This window comes from Pagrus pagrus (genome assembly GCF_965226575.1).
Source record: "Pagrus pagrus genome assembly, chromosome: 17".
Classification (NCBI taxonomy): Eukaryota; Metazoa; Chordata; class Actinopteri; order Spariformes; family Sparidae; genus Pagrus; species Pagrus pagrus.
Window position 1 is genome coordinate 1,723,294 of NC_140201.1, and position 19,944 is coordinate 1,743,237.

The 19,944-nt window shown below is 41.8% G+C and overlaps 1 protein-coding gene across 2 annotated transcripts in view; it reads left to right on the plus strand.

The window, feature by feature from the left end:
• tnxbb (tenascin XBb) overlaps positions 1 to 19,944 on the plus strand; it is a 62,715-nt gene that overhangs the window by 26,159 nt on the left and 16,612 nt on the right. For both annotated transcript variants that reach the window (XM_084379524.1, XM_084379525.1), the window contains exons 4-8: positions 2,651 to 3,029; positions 3,744 to 3,801; positions 4,400 to 4,612; positions 9,271 to 10,545; positions 15,645 to 15,760. In XM_084379524.1, the coding sequence (XP_084235650.1) occupies positions 2,895 to 3,029; positions 3,744 to 3,801; positions 4,400 to 4,612; positions 9,271 to 10,545; positions 15,645 to 15,760 (1,797 nt within the window). In that variant the 5' untranslated portion in view covers positions 2,651 to 2,894. The remainder of the gene's footprint in view (positions 1 to 2,650; positions 3,030 to 3,743; positions 3,802 to 4,399; positions 4,613 to 9,270; positions 10,546 to 15,644; positions 15,761 to 19,944) is intronic.

Genomic DNA, 19,944 nt, shown 5'->3' on the forward strand with positions numbered 1-19,944 from the left:
AATACTCAGCTGAAAGTGCACCTGCAGGTTTTTAAAGGAGATCTGATGCTTTTCCATTTTTTTCTTTTTCTTCTGTGTGTGAAAGGTCTTAAAGTTGAAAAGGCAAAAGTTCGTACCAGCAGAGCTCCTCTGTCTGCTCCTGAAACGCCTCGTCAGTAGTCCCGCCTTTAATCCTGTGACTTTGTGACATCACACTACGTCACCATGTCACACCACTGCATTATTTATGCCTATAGTGGCTAGTTTGGCACACAGGACTTAAGGATTTAACACAGCTGCTCTGTTGTGCAGGGTCAGGCATGTGTGAGCTGACGAATCAGAGCAGACTGGGTATTCAGTGGGAGGGGCCTTAAAGAGAAAGGAGCTAAAACCGACACCATCAACAAGTTAAGATTTTGGTTTCTTTAATGAAATCATGGACTGGACTGCTGTGGGATTTGGTACAGATACACATGGTCCCCAGAGGATGAATCCTGCTGGTAAACTTGTAACTTTTATTGCAACTCTACCTGTAAAATTAGTTGTTTGGCTTTTAATGAAATGTTTTGACAGTTATTGACTGGTCTGCTGTGGACCTTTGTATAAATATACAGTACATGGTCCCCAGAGGATAAACCCTTATCGCTCTTACTTCTATCTCATGCTACTTAGAGGTCACAGTTTTCACGTATCCACTGACATATCTCAATCTAATGGATGTATTTTTTACAGACATTCGTGGTTCCCAGAGGATGAATCCTATTTACTGGTGATCCTGTAACTTTTGCTGCCATCAGCAGGTTGACATTTTTGGCTTTTAATGAAGTGTCTTGAAAACTGTGTACTGGATTGTTGTGGAGTTTGGTACAGATACACATGGTCCCCAGAGGATAAACCCTAATCACTTTTTGATGATCTTCTTGCTTTTTTCTCGTGCCAATTAAAGGTAAAGGTTTTCATGTATCCAATGACATATCTCAACATCTGCCGGATGGATTGCCACATTCAACCACATTCATGGTTCCCAGATGATGAGTTGTACTGACTTTGGTGATCACTGACTTCCATCTCTTGCAGTACAGTATAGGCTGACTTCCTGCCAACTTTCAGCCCCTTCATTAAAAGTATTTTGGTCCGTAATCCTTGTTAATAAAGGGAGAACAAGTAATCAACAGTGTGCAGAACTCTGCTGAATGGTAATAAAAATGCCAAACTGTACATAGAAAACGTGTATAATTGACCTGTGAGGATGAATTAGAGCTTCTTAAAATAACATACTGAAAATAATTACAGGACTTCTAAGTGGACAGAAGGAAGCAGAACTCCTCAGAGTGAAATATGTTTCCAGACCGGCTCCCTCGAGACATTAATTCATATTTTGGTTCTTAAAGTAATACATTTCTCTTCACGTGTCACTGCGACTCGCTCGGCAGAATGGATGACGTTACTGCTGTTGTTGTGGACTCGGCCCAGGAGTGGGAACTCTGAGCAGCTGGTTTCTACATACGAACCTGCTGCTGCTGGAGGGAGGACGCTCAGCGGAGGATTTAACCAGCTTCGGCCATTAACCTCTCGGGGGAGACGCGGTGGTTAGATTGTTGAGGGTTTGACTCATATCTGTGGAGTCTCTCAGCTACTGTTTGTGTGTTGGAGTTAATGTCAGAGGAAACTTCTAACTCCAAGTGTGGTGGTGATAACTTTACACTGAAAACCATTTCATTAAGCACACAGCCGACTGTATAATAGAGCAATGCCTTTAACAGACCTGTATCAGGTATATATCCGGGTGCATATTTTTATTTTTCTACAAGAAAATGCTTTGTTGCTTTAATGTCCAAAAAAGACATTATTTTTCTCGTACAGTCCACTGCTGCAGCACCTCTATTCACCCTCCGCCTGAACGCTGTTTTAGCTCCTGTCTCTTTAAGGAATCCATCCAGTCTGCTCTGATTGGTCAACTATAACTACATTTCCTTAGATGTCCAGTGTGTAGGATTTAGTGACATCTAGTGGTGAGGCTGCAGATTGTAACCAACTAAACACCCCTCGCCTCACCCTCCCCTGTAGTGGCTGCTCCCTCTGTAGATATAAAAGGCAACAAAAACATGATTCTTAGTTTCGGGTGATTAAACACTAATGACAGCTATGAATTATTAATATTATGTTCCCGATCTGAGTACTCCTCTCCCTCCACCGCTCGTCTGATTGAAATCATTGCTCTCTTAATGTCAGGGCGTCAACAACACGAGCAATCACTGTTTCCTAAAACGCTCTGATAGATTATTAAAACACATCCCGGTCGTCAGGATTGATCTCGACCGTTTCTGGAAACTCTGTCGGGAAATTCCAAACCAATCAGATCAGAGCAGGCGAGGCCGAACGCAGCCAAGCCAATAAGACATGAGAGACGAGTTAAGGGAAGGATCAGCGTTCAGCGTCTGATCTGTGAGCCACCGTCCTGTGAGCTGGTACGAGCGTTAAGAAAACTGGCTGCAGGGTAACAAATTACTCTTTCAGACCAAGTTACTTTTTCCACTGTGGTTTATTGGCTTACATGCTACACTGGCGGGCCCATAAACAGCTAATGGCCCCATTTAAGCTAATTGTGACCAAAGTGGAGTCTGCTGAGTGAACGTGAAAGTTTATGGTGGGTTTTCTGTCCTCGTTCCAGGGAGAAAATCCCGCAGGAACAACGGAGAGGTGGGAGGAAACAACAAACTGCCATCACCTCTGCAGCGTCGGACTGAACCGACAGCAGCTGACTGAGATCAGTTTGACCTGCAGTCAGAGAGCTGCTAATCTGCTCATCACGCTGAAAATCTTGGAAACAATCGGCTTCAACTCAACCGAACAAACGGCTGCAGTCAGCTCAGGTTTCCTGAGGAGTCCAGAGTTTTCCTGGTCCGACCTCAGAGATGTTCCCCTCCGTCCCCTCCCTCCTCCTCGTCCTCCTCCTGGCTGCCCCGGCCCTCCTGACTCCGTCAACCTCGCAGGAGTTACAGGTCAGAGGTCAGAGGACACCCAGGGACACCAAGCAGGACACCATCAAGGTCAGTCATCAGGTTTCCTTAAAGGCCCGCCCTGTAGTGAGGAGGACATGTTAATCTTTTTGTTCTCTCTTTGTTTGTCATGACTGAATAAACTGAATAAACAAACTGACCTTAAAGAACAACACAATCTCATACTGTTTTACTTTGTTTATATGTGGCGGACCCTGCCACCTTTCTAGCTTCAAACAGTGTTCTGCGACCTTTTTTTCCTCTGAGAACAGCTTGTTTATTCACTGAAGGGGAAAGTTTGTATTATTACCTCATTATTATTGTAAATATTAAAATTCAGAGTTTGTAGTCAAAACTACACAGAGCCCCTTTAACTGGATGAAGCCCCAGAATCAGGGTGTAACCCAATGAGATATTAATGTTGACCCAACCGTAGTCTGACTCAGTGGACAGACTGTGAGTATAAAACTACTTGTTGTCTATTTTCAGCCATCAGCCTGATGCTGCTCTCAAGATCTCCGTCCCTGCGTGAGACAACGACAACCTCCAAAATAGCAACCTACACGATGAAACTATTAAACTAGTCTCTAACGATACAAACCTAAACAAGCTAGCAGCTGTTTCCTTTGCTTTTAGCGGGGACTGGGCCATCTTCATGCCCGGTCTTGCCTCACTATGTTTTTAAAAGAGTTCCCCCGTGACACCGTCCACGATATCTGTGAAGAAATACGATCGAGGCTAACATGACCACTGTCTGTGTTACAGGTGGTGATCTCAGAGGGCTGCACCAATCAGGGAGATTCATCTGATGTCAGCCAGGGAGGTAAAAACCTGCAGAGAGCAGAACTGAAACGTTTGACACGTCTGTTGAGAAACAAATGTCATTTTTCTTACAACGTTGTCAGAGCTGAGAGTAATGGAGGAAGTATTCAGATCCTTTACTTAAGTAAAAGTACTAATACAACACTGTACAAGTCCTCTACACTCTCTACTGTTTGTAAAAGACACCAATGATTATTTTCTCCTCTGATCTGCTGATTGTTTGGTGAGAAATGTGGTGACGATGAGCCAGAGGCAAGTGAAACCTTCTGGTTTAGTCCGAACTTCAACATGAACATCATCAGAATATTAGACGTTTAATTTTCTGTCAATCAACTAATCATTTCTGCTGATCTTCTATAAACTATTGGGATGTTTAGTTTATTACAAAACTATACATTTTGTTAACTCTTTGTGTGTTTTTTGTCCTAAAATCTTAATTTGTAAAGAAACTAAAGTTGTCAGAAAAATGCGATGAAGGAAAAAGTTCAATATTTTCCTCTAAAGTGGGATTACAGTATTCTAGTAAATGTACTTGATTACATTCCAGCAGTACTGGTCTGGAAGATGTAATTGATCCTGTACCTGTCTGTGTTCCTCAGGTAAAGAAATCGACCTGTCTCCAGGTTCTCCTATAGTCCTGACCCATAAGATCAAACTGGTCCCGTCGGGTTCAGGACCCGGGTCTTGTGGCTGTGAGACGGACTTCGCCGCCCTGCGGGAGCGTCTGGAGAGGCTGGAGAGGGAGGTGTCGGCCCTCAGGGAGAAATGTGGAGGAGCTGAAGGAGGCTGCTGCACCTCCAAGGAGAGCAAAGGTAAAATAAACCTGCCGGTCGTTTGTTTACAGCCGAGTACGTGAAGCAGCCTGAGTTTATACATCTGAACACAATCATCCCTGTTGCTGTTAGCCAGGACAACAAAGACACGTCTCCTCATATGACTCAATACAGTTCTTTAATATTAATAACTAACAGTCTAGACTCTCACTGTTATCAATTTCATTTCATTACAGTCACATCTGGAGCTCAGTGTTGTTACTTTACTGCACAGCATGTGTTTATAGCAACATGTGTTGTACAGAAACTACACACATTCATCTGTTTGTTAAAAAATCCCCTTCAGATTTCTCCATCTGAAGGACATTTGTGGTCAAAGCTAACTGAAGCTCACGTCATATTAATACAATTCAAAGACTGTTAAAGTTAAAGGTAGAATCAGTAGGATTTGTCCCAGCTGTTCCTGAACGCACCACAAAGATAGTTGATAGTTGATAGTTGAGTCTCATTCCCAGGACGTCAAATAGCCACATGTTGGGTTGGTAAAGCGTCCCGAGCAGCAACAAAGTGAGAAAATAAGAAACTCTCTGCAGATACGAGACACTAACACGCCTTTTCTCCCCATTCAGCCTCCCTCTCTGTCTGTTCACGTCTTTTACGTCTTTGTTTCGTCTCGCTGCGTCTGCCGTGCGTGATGTGCTCTGACAGGTCGACATCAGTTTTGTGATGTTTGGAAAGTAATAACATAATTCCCCTGAAATGCATCAAACTAAAGTAACGAGCCTGTTTTGAAAATGTGAGGAGGAGAAACTTCTGACAATAAAACACCAACATACACAAATCACCAGAAATCTGGGAAAACTCTGTACTGCAACACCCAGCTAACATTCATTCTGGTGATCGTGTTGTAAAAACAACTTTTTCACCTGGTTCTGTCGCCAAAAACATGACTGGAAAACGTCCCGACGTCTCGTTAGAAACATGGTCCGACTCCAGTTCACAGTTCATTTATTCCTCCTCACACTTCATGTTTCATCTGTTCCTGCTGGAGCTCTTCATCACAGCCGGAAACACATTCAGTCACTCGGTCACAATCTGCCCAAAAACGTGAGTTCATGTTACTTCACTGTTCTGCCTGAAGCGGCTGACTCATCCTGACACACACACACACACACACACACACACACACACACACACACACACACAAAATGTTGCAGAGTTTGCCAACGGATGACACATTTTTAAGTCTTGAGTTTCTTGTAACAATCACTTTATTTTTACTCGGAGCAGAATGAAGCTTTTATTCTCTCCAGTTCTTCTTGTTATAGTGAACGAACACAAAGAAAGAGGTGAACACATGAAAAAGAAAATCGACAACAGAAAAACAAAAACAAAGTAAAAGTCGAAAGAAGAAGGCCGAAGTCGCTCCTTCTACACTCCTAAAGCTGTAGTCAATAAAGTCTGGCAGAGCTGTATTCATAAATCAATTTTATTTATAAATCCCAAAATCACAATCACATTGCCTCAGTGGGCTTATGATTAACATGATGAAGTTGTACTTGTATAAACAGCTGTGATACAAAACATCGCATTTTATGATCTTTTCCTTTTATTGAACAATACTGATTCGTAAAATAACTAGCAAGTAAAGCCGTTCAATAAAAAGTACAATATTTCTCTCTGAAACAGTGGAGTAGAAGTAGAAAGTAGCATACAATGTAAATACATAAGTACCTCAAATTGTTACTTAACTGCAGTACTGAGAGAGTAAATGTACCACCATTGCTAATAAGTAAAATCTGAATCTTCAGTTAAACTAGAAACTAACTGCCAAATAAATGTAGTCGAGTAAAATGCAAAATATTTACATGTTTTATTATTTTATTTTAATTTTATTTGAAAGAGTCGCAGTTTAACATCGTTCCAATACAGAGAACTGCAGAACTACATTAATACTACAGAACTACATTAATACTACACAGAACTACATTAATACTACACAGAACTACATTAATACTACAAAGAACTACATGAATACTACACAGAACTACATTAATACTACACAGAGCTACATTAACACTACACAGAGCTACATTAATACTACAGAACTACATTAATACTACACAGAACTACATTAATACTACACAGAGCTACACTAATACTACACAGAGCTACATTAATACTACACAGAGCTACACTAATACTACACAGAGCTACATTAATACTACAGAACTACATTAATACTACACAGAACTACATTAATACTACACAGAGCTACACTAATACTACACAGAGCTACACTAATACTACACAGAGCTACACTAATACTACACAGAACTACATTAATACTACACAGAGCTACATTAACACTACACAGAGCTACATTAATACTACAGAACTACATGAATACTACACAGAACTACATTAATACTACACAGAGCTACATTAACACTACACAGAGCTACATTAATACTACAGAACTACATTAATACTACACAGAACTACATTAATACTACACAGAGCTACACTAATACTACACAGAACTACATTAATACTACACAGAGCTACATTAATACTACACAGAACTACATTAATACTACACAGAGCTACACTAATACTACACAGAGCTACATTAATACTACAGAACTACATTAATACTACACAGAACTACATTAATACTACACAGAGCTACACTAATACTACACAGAACTACATTAATACTACACAGAGCTACATTAATACTACACAGAGCTACACTAATACTACACAGAACTACATTAATACTACACAGAGCTACATTAACACTACACAGAGCTACATTAATACTACAGAACTACATGAATACTACACAGAACTACATTAATACTACACAGAGCTACATTAACACTACACAGAGCTACATTAATACTACACAGAACTACATTAATACTACACAGAGCTACATTAACACTACACAGAGCTACATTAACACTACACAGAGCTACATTAATACTACAGAACTACATTAATACTACACAGAACTACATTAATACTACACAGAGCTACACTAATACTACACAGAACTACATTAATACTACACAGAGCTACATTAACGCTACACAGATTCTTCATTCTGGTATTGTAACTTGTAACCACAGTATTTGTGTATCTGTAATCAAGTAAAATTAGTGTCATCTCAAGTTAAATTGTATAAATTACTTGAGTAAATGTTTTCTCTTACTTTACAGCATTATTTTAAACTCTGTGTCTGGATCAGTTGAAGTTGACTCTGTTTTAGATTAGATTAATTTAGATTTCATCTTGATGTGTCGTGCATCTGAAGGCAGACGTTGTTCCACAAACAAAGACAGAACAAGAACATTCAGTCCAACATCAAAACTATATTATAATCAAATATAACAAACACGCTCACTGCTAGAGGCCTGGATTTGAAAACCATGTGAAGCCAATAATCAATGTTGATGTTTTAAGGAAGCACTTACTTTAAGCCAAAGCATCTTTTCCTAAACCTAACCAGGTAGTTCTGGTGCCTTTTATTTTGAAAGTATAAGCAGACGCCCACTCGATCACAGGAGGAGACCATGTTGTTTTGATGTGACACTGGGTTGAATAATCGTAATGGAGGTTGAGGTACAAAGTTGCACAAAATGGAAATTTGAAGTGTCATTACTTCCTGGTTGTACTTGAGCTCAGTACTCGAGTAAATGTACTTAGTTACTCTGATCTGTGTAAAAGTTTGACAGATTGATGTGAGCTTCAGTCCGTCACTCACAGAGCAGAGCGAACTCAGGAATGATCACATTATACACTGGCAGCGCTCGAAGCATGAGCTAACTCTGCTGTGTGTGTGTGTGTGTGTGTGTGTGTGTGTGTGTGTGTGTGTGTGTGTGTGTGTGTGTGTGTGTGTGTGTGTGTGTGTGTGTGTGTGTGTGTGTGTGTGTGTGTGTGTGTGTGCGTGTGTGTGTTCAGCTCTGTGCCCAGTGTGATCTCAGTCTCGACCTCCTCCCAGTCCACTGCAGCTTCCCTCCGCCCTCCTCTCAACCACAACAACACACACACACACACACACACACACACACACACACACAGGGGGATGATTAGTGTGTTTCACTCTAGTTAGAGAGGATTAGACCTCCATGAATGAAAAGTATTCTGTTTTAACTCATTCAAGACGTGAGCCATAATATTGGCCACAGATGTTAAGACGTTGCGTTTCTTTAAGTTAAATTTCAATTTTTGGCGTGACAGCACTGTGCTAATGATCGTTTGATATTTCAGCACAAAACCCACCTGGTCAGGGTTAGGGACAGATCATGTTTCGGCTTAAAATACTTGGTTCTGTCGCCACAAACACAACAGGAAATTATCTCAACGTCTTGTTAAAATAACCAGTGGTTTCATGCTGACAAATGTTGAACCGACATGTTCTGCATTAAATATATCCAGTGGTTTCACTCTCACAAATGTTGAAATGATGTGGTCCCTCATCGAAACGATCCGGTGGTTTCATGCTTACAAGTCATAAAACGACCTGATGCTTCATTAAAGATATTTGGTTGGTGGTTTCACGAGTGGAAAAAGATGTAATGCAACAAATAAATCACAACTAGGACATATGTGTTCTCGAGTGACTGATCAATTTTCTATCAGCTTTTGAACAGTGTCTCTTCCACTCTTTCCCCCTCCCTCTGCTCCAGGTGCAGGTTGCTCCATCAAACCAGACATCGATGAGTGTCCCAACGAGTGCAGTGATCAGGGTCGCTGCGTGGACGGCAAGTGTGTCTGCTTCCCTGGTTATAGCGGACTGGACTGCAGCGAGTCCAACTGTCCCGGAAACTGCAACGACAACGGACGGTGTGTGAACGGACAGTGTGTATGCGATCCTGGTTTCTCCGGTCCCGACTGCTCGCAGAGAGGCTGCCCCGACAACTGCAACAATCGAGGCAGGTGTGTGAACGGCAAGTGTGTGTGCAACAGCGGCTTCGCAGGTCCCAGTTGCTCGGACGAATCCTGTCCTGGAAATTGCAACAACAGGGGGCGCTGCGTCAACGGAAAGTGTGTGTGTAAGGCTGGATTCATCGGACCTGATTGTTCAAAAAGAGGCTGTCCTGGTAACTGCAGCAACCGCGGCCGGTGTGTAAACGGTAAATGTGTGTGCGACAGCGGCTTCACCGGTGCAGACTGCTCTGAAATTGCCTGTCCTGGAAACTGCAACAACAGGGGGCGCTGTGTAAACGGAGAGTGTGTTTGCAATGAAGGATTCGGCGGCCCAGATTGCTCAGAAATAATTTGCCCTAATGACTGCTTCGACCGTGGAAGGTGTGTAAACGGTATATGTGAGTGTGACAGTGGCTTCACTGGTGCTGACTGCTCTGAGACTTCCTGCCCAGGAAACTGCAACGACAGGGGGCGCTGTGTTAATGGACAGTGTGTTTGCGATGCAGGATTCACCGGTGCTGACTGCTGGGAAACTTCCTGCCCAGGAAACTGCAACAACAGGGGGCGCTGCATTGACGGACAGTGTGTTTGCGATGCTGGATTCACCGGTGTTGACTGCTCGGAAACTTCCTGCCCAGGAAACTGCAACAACAGGGGGCGCTGCATTAATGGACAGTGTGTTTGCGAAGTTGGATTCACCGGTGCTGACTGCTCTGAGGCTTCCTGCCCAGAAAACTGCAACAACAGGGGGCGCTGTGTTAATGGACAGTGTGTCTGCAATGATGGATTCACCGGTGAAGACTGCTCTGAGAAAGCTTGTCCCAAAAACTGCAGCAACCGCGGGAAGTGCGTGAATGGGAAGTGTGTTTGCGACGTTGGGTTCGCCGGGCCCGACTGCGCCGGCAAAGGCTGTCCCAACAACTGCAACAACAAAGGACGATGCGTCAAAGGCAGGTGCGTCTGCCGGCGTGGGTTCACCGGACCAGACTGCAGCCAGTGTGAGGAGGGGATGACCGGACCCAACTGTGATACAGGTGAGTCAAACCAACAAATTAAGGAATCTTTACTCAAACCTGGAGTCAAGTTTAATGTTTTGATCTGAAGACAAAAAGCAAATCAATGCATTTGGATTTATCTGTGACACTGAAAAGTAGATTGGAGTACAATCATGGCGGCGGTTTTACAAACTATATATAAGAAATATTTACAACAATGTAAAGGGCAATTCATCAGTACCTTGTGCTAGTGTGCAGCTAAATGTCTAATTCAAAGTTTGTAACACAAGTCTTTTTTTCTAACGCTAATGCATTAGTGGTGTGGTGTGCCACAGGGTTCTATTCAGGGTCCCATTTTGTTTTTCTTGCTAACCTGTGGGAAGATAATATGAAGTTTTAAAGGTATATCTACAAGTGGCGTCATGATGCCAGTCATAAAGTCACACAACAATACAATACTCATGATTCATCCTCATCTGTGATGCCTTGAATGTGCTTTAACTTGGCAAATATGTAGTTTTATGCTGTTATATATCACCTCTATGCAGATGATATGTAATTCTACATCTCATTTACCCTTAAAATGTTCAAGAATCGCACATTTAACTGCCTCAGATCTAAATAAAAAAAGGTAGATAATGTCATAAAATGTAATTCCCACAAATACTGAAGTTTCAATTCTTACTCAAAGGAAAGCCTCGTCCTGCATCGTCCATCGTCCATCAGCCACCCATCCTCATCATCTTCTTTATGTGTGGCTTTTACTTTTTATTGTAAACCATTTCAAGATGCCTGCTCAAGAGAACTGCGATATATCTTCACTTCACTATTTTTTTTACTCACTACCATCTGCTGCATCATTACAGGATGCAGGGGAACTATCTTTTGGTGGCAATAAAGCTGCTAAAAGCTTGTAAAATCACACATTTCCTCCATGTTTAAATATCCCTCTCCGGTGAGTTTGGCTTTGTTTTTCCCCGTGTGAGTTTGAGGTTTGATACATCAGGGAGAACACTTTACATGTTTGGTATGTAAGCAGAGCTATCACATCCCAGATGCTTTGTTTTGGTGTAATTTTTTTCTTATAACGACTTAATGGGTCGTCCACACGAGAGCAAACAGCTTGTCATTTCTGGGAGGATGAAGATAATAAATGTTTAACAGACTTTGGAAATGTTGAGCAATGAAACTTAAGTGTTTGTTGGGTCGGGCTTGTTGAGATTGATTCAACACCTGCATCTCAAAAGAGACACTTGTATTTCATGGGGATTAGATGCATCGTTATTCACAGAGTGAGGCGGTGTTTTATTGTTGTTTGTGTTGTTGTCATTGCTGTTGCCAGGCTACATTAGCGTATTAGCTCGTCTGTTTGGAGCTTCGTCAAGCTGCAGTGATTCGAGTGAGGGAACTGTTTCATTAACAGAGCAGCAGCATCCAGATCTGCCGCCCATAAACTTCCCCAGACTGCTGTGTAATGGCTTTCTGTGCAGCTTGAGGCTGAAACAGGATGAACACGTGTGGGAGTGTTAAGTGCTTTCCCAAATGTGACTGACCTTTTAATTGGAGGGAAGTCCTACAATTTGAAGAGAGAAAGTGAGATAGGTGGCAGCAGCAGCCGTTGAGTTTACCTCCGCCCACCTCTGTTTATTCACATCTAGGATTTGTGAAAACGTTGCTTTTATTGCAAAGATACAGATGGAAACAGACATTTCAGCTGAAATAGTGACACTGCTTTGGCTTCTTCTTCACTTTCTTCCCTCAGTTTTTCCTGAATTTAATGTCAATAGCCCACATTTACAGGCTTCCAGTCAAGGCAGAGACCAGGATTTTAAAAAGTTGGACATCATAAGTCCAAGGTCCCACACAGCACCTCACTCCTCCGTAGAAAACTCCGGCCAGTTTTTCATATTTCATGTATTAACTGATCTGATTCACTTATCTGTTTATCTATTTTATTGTTTTAAAAACTGGTGGTGTTTTAGTGCACTGAGGCTAAAAATATGACATTTTGCATTTTAGTTCTAATAAGAAAATGTTAGTGTGACTAATTCTTGTAAAGTTGTCGTCTTATAACGCTACGTAGATTTGTAAGAGCTTAGTCACTCTCAGTGCTGATATTCAGAAGGAGAGCAGTTTATTGTAAGTAACTGGTTTAATTTCTTTTCATTAGCTCAGCTAAAATGAAATCCAGCAGAATAACTTTGTCCTTAAACCTGAAAGAAAAGCTTTTAAATCCAGGAAAGTTTTGTCTGAAAGCTTTCAGGTCCATAAATGTCTTAATAACAGCTATTAAGTCCCAGAATACGTCTTTAGTAAAAGCTTAAATGCATGAAAAAGTTGACCCAAAGTTCAGTTGTTGCAGAAAGGTCCAGCATGTCACAATGTTTATTTCATTTATCAGTTAAGTTCTGTTTCCTCTGGAGAGTTTCCTCTGTCCTGTCAAGTTTGTAACGACAGCTTTTATTTTTGCTGCAGTGAAGTTACGATACGCATGGAAATGTTGAAAAATGACTGAAAGCAGCCTCTCTAATCATAAAATATATATCGTTAAGAACAGAAGAAGAGAAAACACTTATTTGTGCTTGTTAAATAAAAGTTAATAAATAGCTTTGATTATGATGATGGTTTAGTTATGATAATAATAACTGTGTTAAATTATTATGATTGCTGGTCACATATTAACCTCCCCTGTCCTCATCCTTACCCGCCGCCTATGCACTCAGTCTTGACGTTCTCCTTTGGTGTGGCTGGGTACCTCCGTCTGCTTGAGTCCTCGCTGCTTTAAACATCCTTCATCTGTAGCTTTGTTTCCTGGCAGGTGTTTGGCTTCTCGTCCTCTTAATTATGGTCCACTACAAGATAAACAGTAAGACACACAGCTGTACAAATACTTAAACAGTCCAACACAGTCCCAAAGATGATAAAGCCAAATAATCTAAATAGTTCAGCTGCAAACAAACACATTAGTATTTAAAGCACAGCAGCTTTTAGATACATAAATCAAAATACAGCAAATCAAAATATAATAATTTTGAGCATGTTAGCATCCTGACGTTAGCGTTTAGCTTACAGCACTGCTGCCTCACAGAGCCGCTCTCATGGCCGCAGACTCTTGTTTTCACTGTAGAGCATCAGGTTGCTAAAACGCCAAAATTCACAGATAATTACTGAGGATATGACCTCATGTGCTTCAGGGCTGCCTCGACATCCAGAAAGAACAAAAACTGAAGAATAAAGAGTTTTAAATCCTATTTCCCGTGGGAGTCTGCAATAAAAGATGCAGAGCTGCTCTTTTCTTTTATTCTTGGTCCTGATCTTCTATAAAAGCAGTTGATGGAAAAACACTGCACTTTCTTACATCTTACTTTTTGGGAATTTGCATAAAATGTTGTTTTATGCTTCTATGTGTGTGTGTGTGTGTGTGTGTGTGTGTGTGTGTGTGTGTGTGTGTGTGTGTGTGTGTGTGGAGTGCATGTCTGATTTTGGTCACTGGTTTCGGGGAAACATCACGTCAGACTCGCAGTGACCCACTGAGCAGTGAATTTTTCAACACTAATTTTATGAGAAAGTCGTGCAGTAAAACAAATCTGTGAATTATTATCAAGTCGGCCTTCGCTGTGTGGCTCTGCCAGGCCGAGGGCTTCGTGTTGGCAGCGTCACAGAGCGCCACATGTGTCAGCATTGAACTGCATCCTGCAAAGACGTGATGTATATGACATGTAGATGGGACGTGACAGAAAGTGAATGATGCTTTATAAGACACTGTAATATTTAATAAACCTTAAACTCTTGGACGGTCGTCTGTGTGACTCTCTGAAACTCTGAAAGGACAATTAGTCAGTAAAATGAGTCCATCTACAGAGAATGATTTGCCAACATATTTTGATAATCAGTTCATCACATATCAAGCAAAAACATAAAGTTTCCAGCTTTTCAAACGAGCAGATCATGAGCCTGGACGTGTCCCTTAATGACAAAACCATCTCCAGCTTCTGAACTGTTTCAAGCAGCAGATCAGATCGAACAGTTGGTTTCATTGTTGTGGTGCCAGCGAGCAGCGATTTTGATCGAGTCTGACGCCAAACTATGATACAAACATCGCTCTGTTCTCATCAGGTGGACGTCTCAATTTCAGCTAAACTCAGCGGCAGCACAAGCGGAGGCCGGCTGGTTCATTTGTTCCACCGCATCAATCACATGAAACAGAAAAACAGACACGAGGGAGAAACTTTCTTTGAGAAGGAAAAATTCAGGAGGAGAAAGACTCGTTTGACAAATCTCAACCAGTCACCAGAACAAATGTCGGCAATGTACGTTCCTACGACCCACAGAACTTTAGGCTCCTTTACTTTCAACTTTAAATTGTGTCCTGTGACAGCGCTGTGCTCATGGTCTGGTTAGGTTAGGTCATTTTTAAGGAGGCTTCGGGACAACTCCAGCCGGGTTTGTAGAGACTGAAACTGGGTATTTTGAATGGGAAGTCGGGCCATGTCCAGCCGTGTCTGTTGCAACAGAACCAGGTATTATTCTCAGGAATTTGGACCATCTCTAGCCATGTTTGTGGCAACAGAACCGCTTGTTTTTAAGGAGACTTTGGGGCTTTTCCAGCCTTGTTTGTGGGGACCAAAATCAGATATTTTGCACGGGAAGTCGGACCATCTCCTGCTCTATTTATGGCTACAAAACTGGGTATTTTCAGGGACATTTCCAGCCATGAGAGGTATTTTAATCCAAACCATGATGTTTTTCTAATTTTAACCAAGTGGTTTTTGTGCCTGAACCTAACAGGAGCGTCAGCACAGTGTTGTGACGAGAGAGAAACTTCAACAATTCAACCTAAACAAAACTCGCCCTCGCAGAAACAAACTCAGCTAAAATGTGTTCTGGTGTTTGGGTTGTGGTTAGGGTTTGGGTTTGGAAAAGATCAGGCTTTTGCTTTAAATAACTGGTTCTGTTGGTTCTGGAAATTGCCCGGAGTCCTGACGTGACATTAAAAGAGTCCAGTCGTGTAACACTTACAAATGTTGAAACACCAACGTGTTAGTCCAAATATTATTTACTGTCCATACTGAGATGATTTTGTTCATGTAAACATTGTGTCTCTCTCTCTCTCTCTCTCTCTCTCTCTCTCTCTGCAGCCATGTCAGGTGTCTCTCAGCTGAGCACTCAGGACATCACGGAGACGTCCGTCACTCTGGTCTGGACTCCACCTCCCGTCCAGTACGAGACGTACTACATCACCTTCAGCAGCCAGGTACAAACCTGTTGATGTGATCAGCGGCTGTTTTGTCTCTTTGCTCAAACGTCTTCGGCCGTCTGGCTTGAACTGTCGGCCACACTGTCCTCAGCTTTCAGTAAACGCTCACAAATACGGCTGAATGAACGCAAAGTACGAAAAATGGACCGTCCTTATCTGTATCTAACGTTGAGCCTTCATTCCCTCAGTTTGAATTTGTTTGCATGCTCAGTGTTAACAGAACTAATTATTTCTAGTTTGTTGAGGGCATTTTATGTCTTTATTAGATGAACAGTAGAGAGATGACAGATTCGACTCGAAGAAGTGACCACGATTTAGTTTTCATGTCCATTTAATTTAGTCTTTAAAAGGTTGTGTTGAACCATTATATAGTTATAATGTTCATGTTTAACTCACTTACAAAAGGCAGCAACTGCAAATGGATGTAGAAGTAAACACTAAAAAAGGAAGGAAGAATACAAATCAAAGCAAATCTGAGTAAAAACAACTCGATTGTAATATATGAGGTGAAAAATACATTTAGAAAAGATGTCATGTGATGACATTCAAGTACATACGTCAAGAATTTAGCCTCATAATCTTGATAAACACGCTCCTGATTCATCTGCAGAGAGACGAATCACAGATACAATTCAGACAGCAGATGTGATTGACGACAGTCGTGGCTCGGCACCAAAACAACCAAAGCTTGCTCTCTCAGAGCATTGAGGATTGTGAGAGGCTGCGCAGGAGGTCCAAACATTCATACGCTCGGCATGTCGAGAGGACAGAGATGAACTCAGGACGGTCCATCTGAAAACTGTTCCTGAAATTTACTCAGGATCCTCGGGGAGTTTTAAAAAACGAGGATGAGGTCTGCAGACAGAACCGTAAATCTGTTGTGCGTCACCTCAAACAACCTCGTCCTCTCTGAGAAGCTTCAAACAAACAATCTGACCTTCAGCTAAACTCACTGGAGCTCTCTGCAACACGCAGGTGAGAATCTGATGTACGCAGGTTGTTTTCCTGTTGACGAGACATTTCACTGAATCTTTTCCAACAACAAGACAAACAACTTCCATGCAATTCCCACAAAACCCTGAAAACATGACCAACGACAGATTCAGGAATTCAGCAGCGTCAGGAAAAATGATCTGTGACACTGCCTTAAAGTCATCACGGTCGTCCATTAGAGTCTAAACATGCAACGTTTTCAAAACGTTTAAAAAATAAAAAATAAAATATTGATAATCAACATGAAACGTCCCAAGTTGATTATTTACATTAGGACGATTAGTTTTTGTGTTACAGGTGTTCTGATGTTTTATGTTTGAATATCTAAATGAGGTCATTGTAATTAAATGTGCTCATTAATAGAATAAATCTTTTAACTAAAATTATCATCTAAACAACCAACTGACAGGAAATGTTTCTGTTGACCATGAAGATGTTAAAACTATGTTGTCACGACACTGTGTTTATTCTCTGGTTAGGTTTTGGTACAACAACACTTGGTCAGTGTTCACGGTACATCATGGTTTGGATTAAAACCTTTGTTTTTCGGTGCAAACGCAGCTGGAAAATGTCCCGATGTCTTGTTAAAAATATCCCGTGGTTTTCATGTCACATTAGGGTCCCGCCTTAAATGAAGCTTTTGAAAACTTTCGAGAAATTCAAACCACTTCACAATGAAATCATCGTGACTCTGTCGCATCAGTTTCAGTAAGATTTAACCAGTCAGGTCGAGAAAACAGTAGAATTACGACATTGGTGTCGGATCCAGACAACGAGTTCTTCTGTTCTCCGTTAGTTGAGGTTGTTTTCTACCAGCAGTTTATTGTATTTAATAATCGCCACTCCTTCTGCACCTGCGTGACCCGACTGAGCAGATGGAGACGCCCACGCGGTCCTCAGTGTCTCCATGATCTCGTCCATAAAATACGATCCTCAAAGTTGTATTCTGCACATGACAAGAAGAAAAGCACGAGGATGATGCAGTGATGAAATGTAATAAATAAAGCTGACGACAAAAGGAAAACAGACGCAGAAACAGAAACAAACATCATCTGATTCACAGGATAAATAATTAATAACCTGTGCATGAAATAATCCACACATTAATGAGTATTTATGGATTTAATCTATAACAAACGTCCTGATGTTCATAATATTTCATGCTGGTTTATCCAAACACGAACAACAGACACGATTACGCTGCAAACACTGAATGAATCCCACATTTCTGAGGAGGAAGCAGCCAGAAACACATCAGTGACTCAGACGGTCACTGTTCCCTCTTTGATTTCTGTTTTTAACGGACCAAAAACAAAACTGAAGCCAAGTCTGACAGGCAGCATAAAAACAGGCTGTGGGTTTTGTGTTCAGACTGTCTGATGTGAGTTGGATGAAGCCGTGCGTAAACCCTCGTAGAGGACAGTCACACTTCATCTCTGTTTTTAAAAATGTGTTGTATTTCCTGGATGATTCCTGAAACCAGGTTTTCATCCCTCACAGGATCAGAGCGGGTGTGTCGCTAGTGACGGCGTTAGCAACACAAACAGCTTCAAATCAGCCGTCAGAAGAACATTTGGACAAAACACAAACCTGCAGCGTAGCAACAAAGGAGTCAGTCAGTCAGCAGTGCTGGATGCATGGCTAACCCTGCTATCTACCCTCCAGCAGCCAGCAGCAGTGCTCCCCCTTTATGTTAAATATTAATTCATTAGCTGGACAAATCTTACATATTTCATCTTTAAACATTACCACCAATTTTGATAATCGATGAATCGTTTCAGTGATTCTTCAAGCTAAAGAGTCAAACATCTGCTGCTTCCAGCTCCTAAATGTGAGGATTTGTTGCTTATCTTTGTCATTTCTGACGGTAGATGAAGAGTCTTTGGACATAAGAAGCTGATTGAAGACGTCACTTTGACTTTGTTTTCTCATCCTCCTCAGAAAAAACAACTATGAGCTGTAGGTTGACGAAGCATGAAGCCTATTATGACCCACATTTCTTGTTACACAGTAACCTCTCGTGGACTCATAGATGAAGGGACAAACTGTCGCTGGGTAACTTTAAAACCCAAAGAAACGTAAAACAGGAAAATTCTCAGGCAAGTTCTGCAGTTATCAGGAGCATCCTTTGTTCTGTGGTTCCTGAGTGGGTTCACAGACGTTTGTCATGAGATCAATATCAAAGATTTTCTCAGGAAGTTAAAGTCACGATGACTCTAAAAATGTGTGTATCGTGTGTGTGTTTCCAGATGTTACTGAGCTGTGAGTCACATTTATTAGACATTAACTGCTTTTTCATTCACGTTTCTTCATCTCTGAAAATGGATCCGTGAGCTTTTTAAACCCCTCAGATATTTTTGGCCATTTAGCGCCGTGACATTTTTTTCCTCCTTCGGCTTCCTGAACCAGTAACCTCGGCTTCACATGTGCGTCAGGACGGTCCGTCCTCCAACACGTGTGATCAATCTGCAGCAGGAGGCATCAAACAAGTGGAAAATTACTAATTGCGTTGGTATTCATGAGAGAAGGAGGAGAGGGAACAAAGGAAACGCTCTCATCCTCGCGCTGTAAATCAGTCCGAATCACAAGTGTCACTGAGATGAAAAGAAACACACACACACACACACACACACACACACACTGGAGGAATCACCTCCGTGCACATGTCCGGGCTTCCTCTCAAACATGTTTTCCCACACACACACACACACACACACACACACACACACAGTCGCTGTGATCAGCTCGTTCTGGGAGCAGTGATCTCCTCGCAGTGACATCATCGAGGGATTAAACCTCGCTAATGATTCTGAGAGACGTTTGGACCGGAGGAAACATCCACAACGAGATCCAGAAACTGCAGAGAGGAAAGACAGGATGGATGGATGTGGAGAGTCAGGACGAAGGAGGAGGTGATGAAGAGACTCCTGCAGAGGGAATAAGACTGGAGCTGATGACAGGATGTGATGAAAACAATAAGACAACTCGTCTTGTTTACTTCACAGACTCGCAGACTGTAGTTAAGACAAAGGAAGAGAAGCGGCTGTTGGCTCCTCCAGACGTTAGCGTAGCTGCTGTAGCATCACTTCTACCAGAACTGGACTTTATTTCATTGAGAGAACGACACTGATGGCTTCTCTCCATGAAAACTGTACTTTATGTTTTCATGAAGTGGCTCCAGCTCTGTT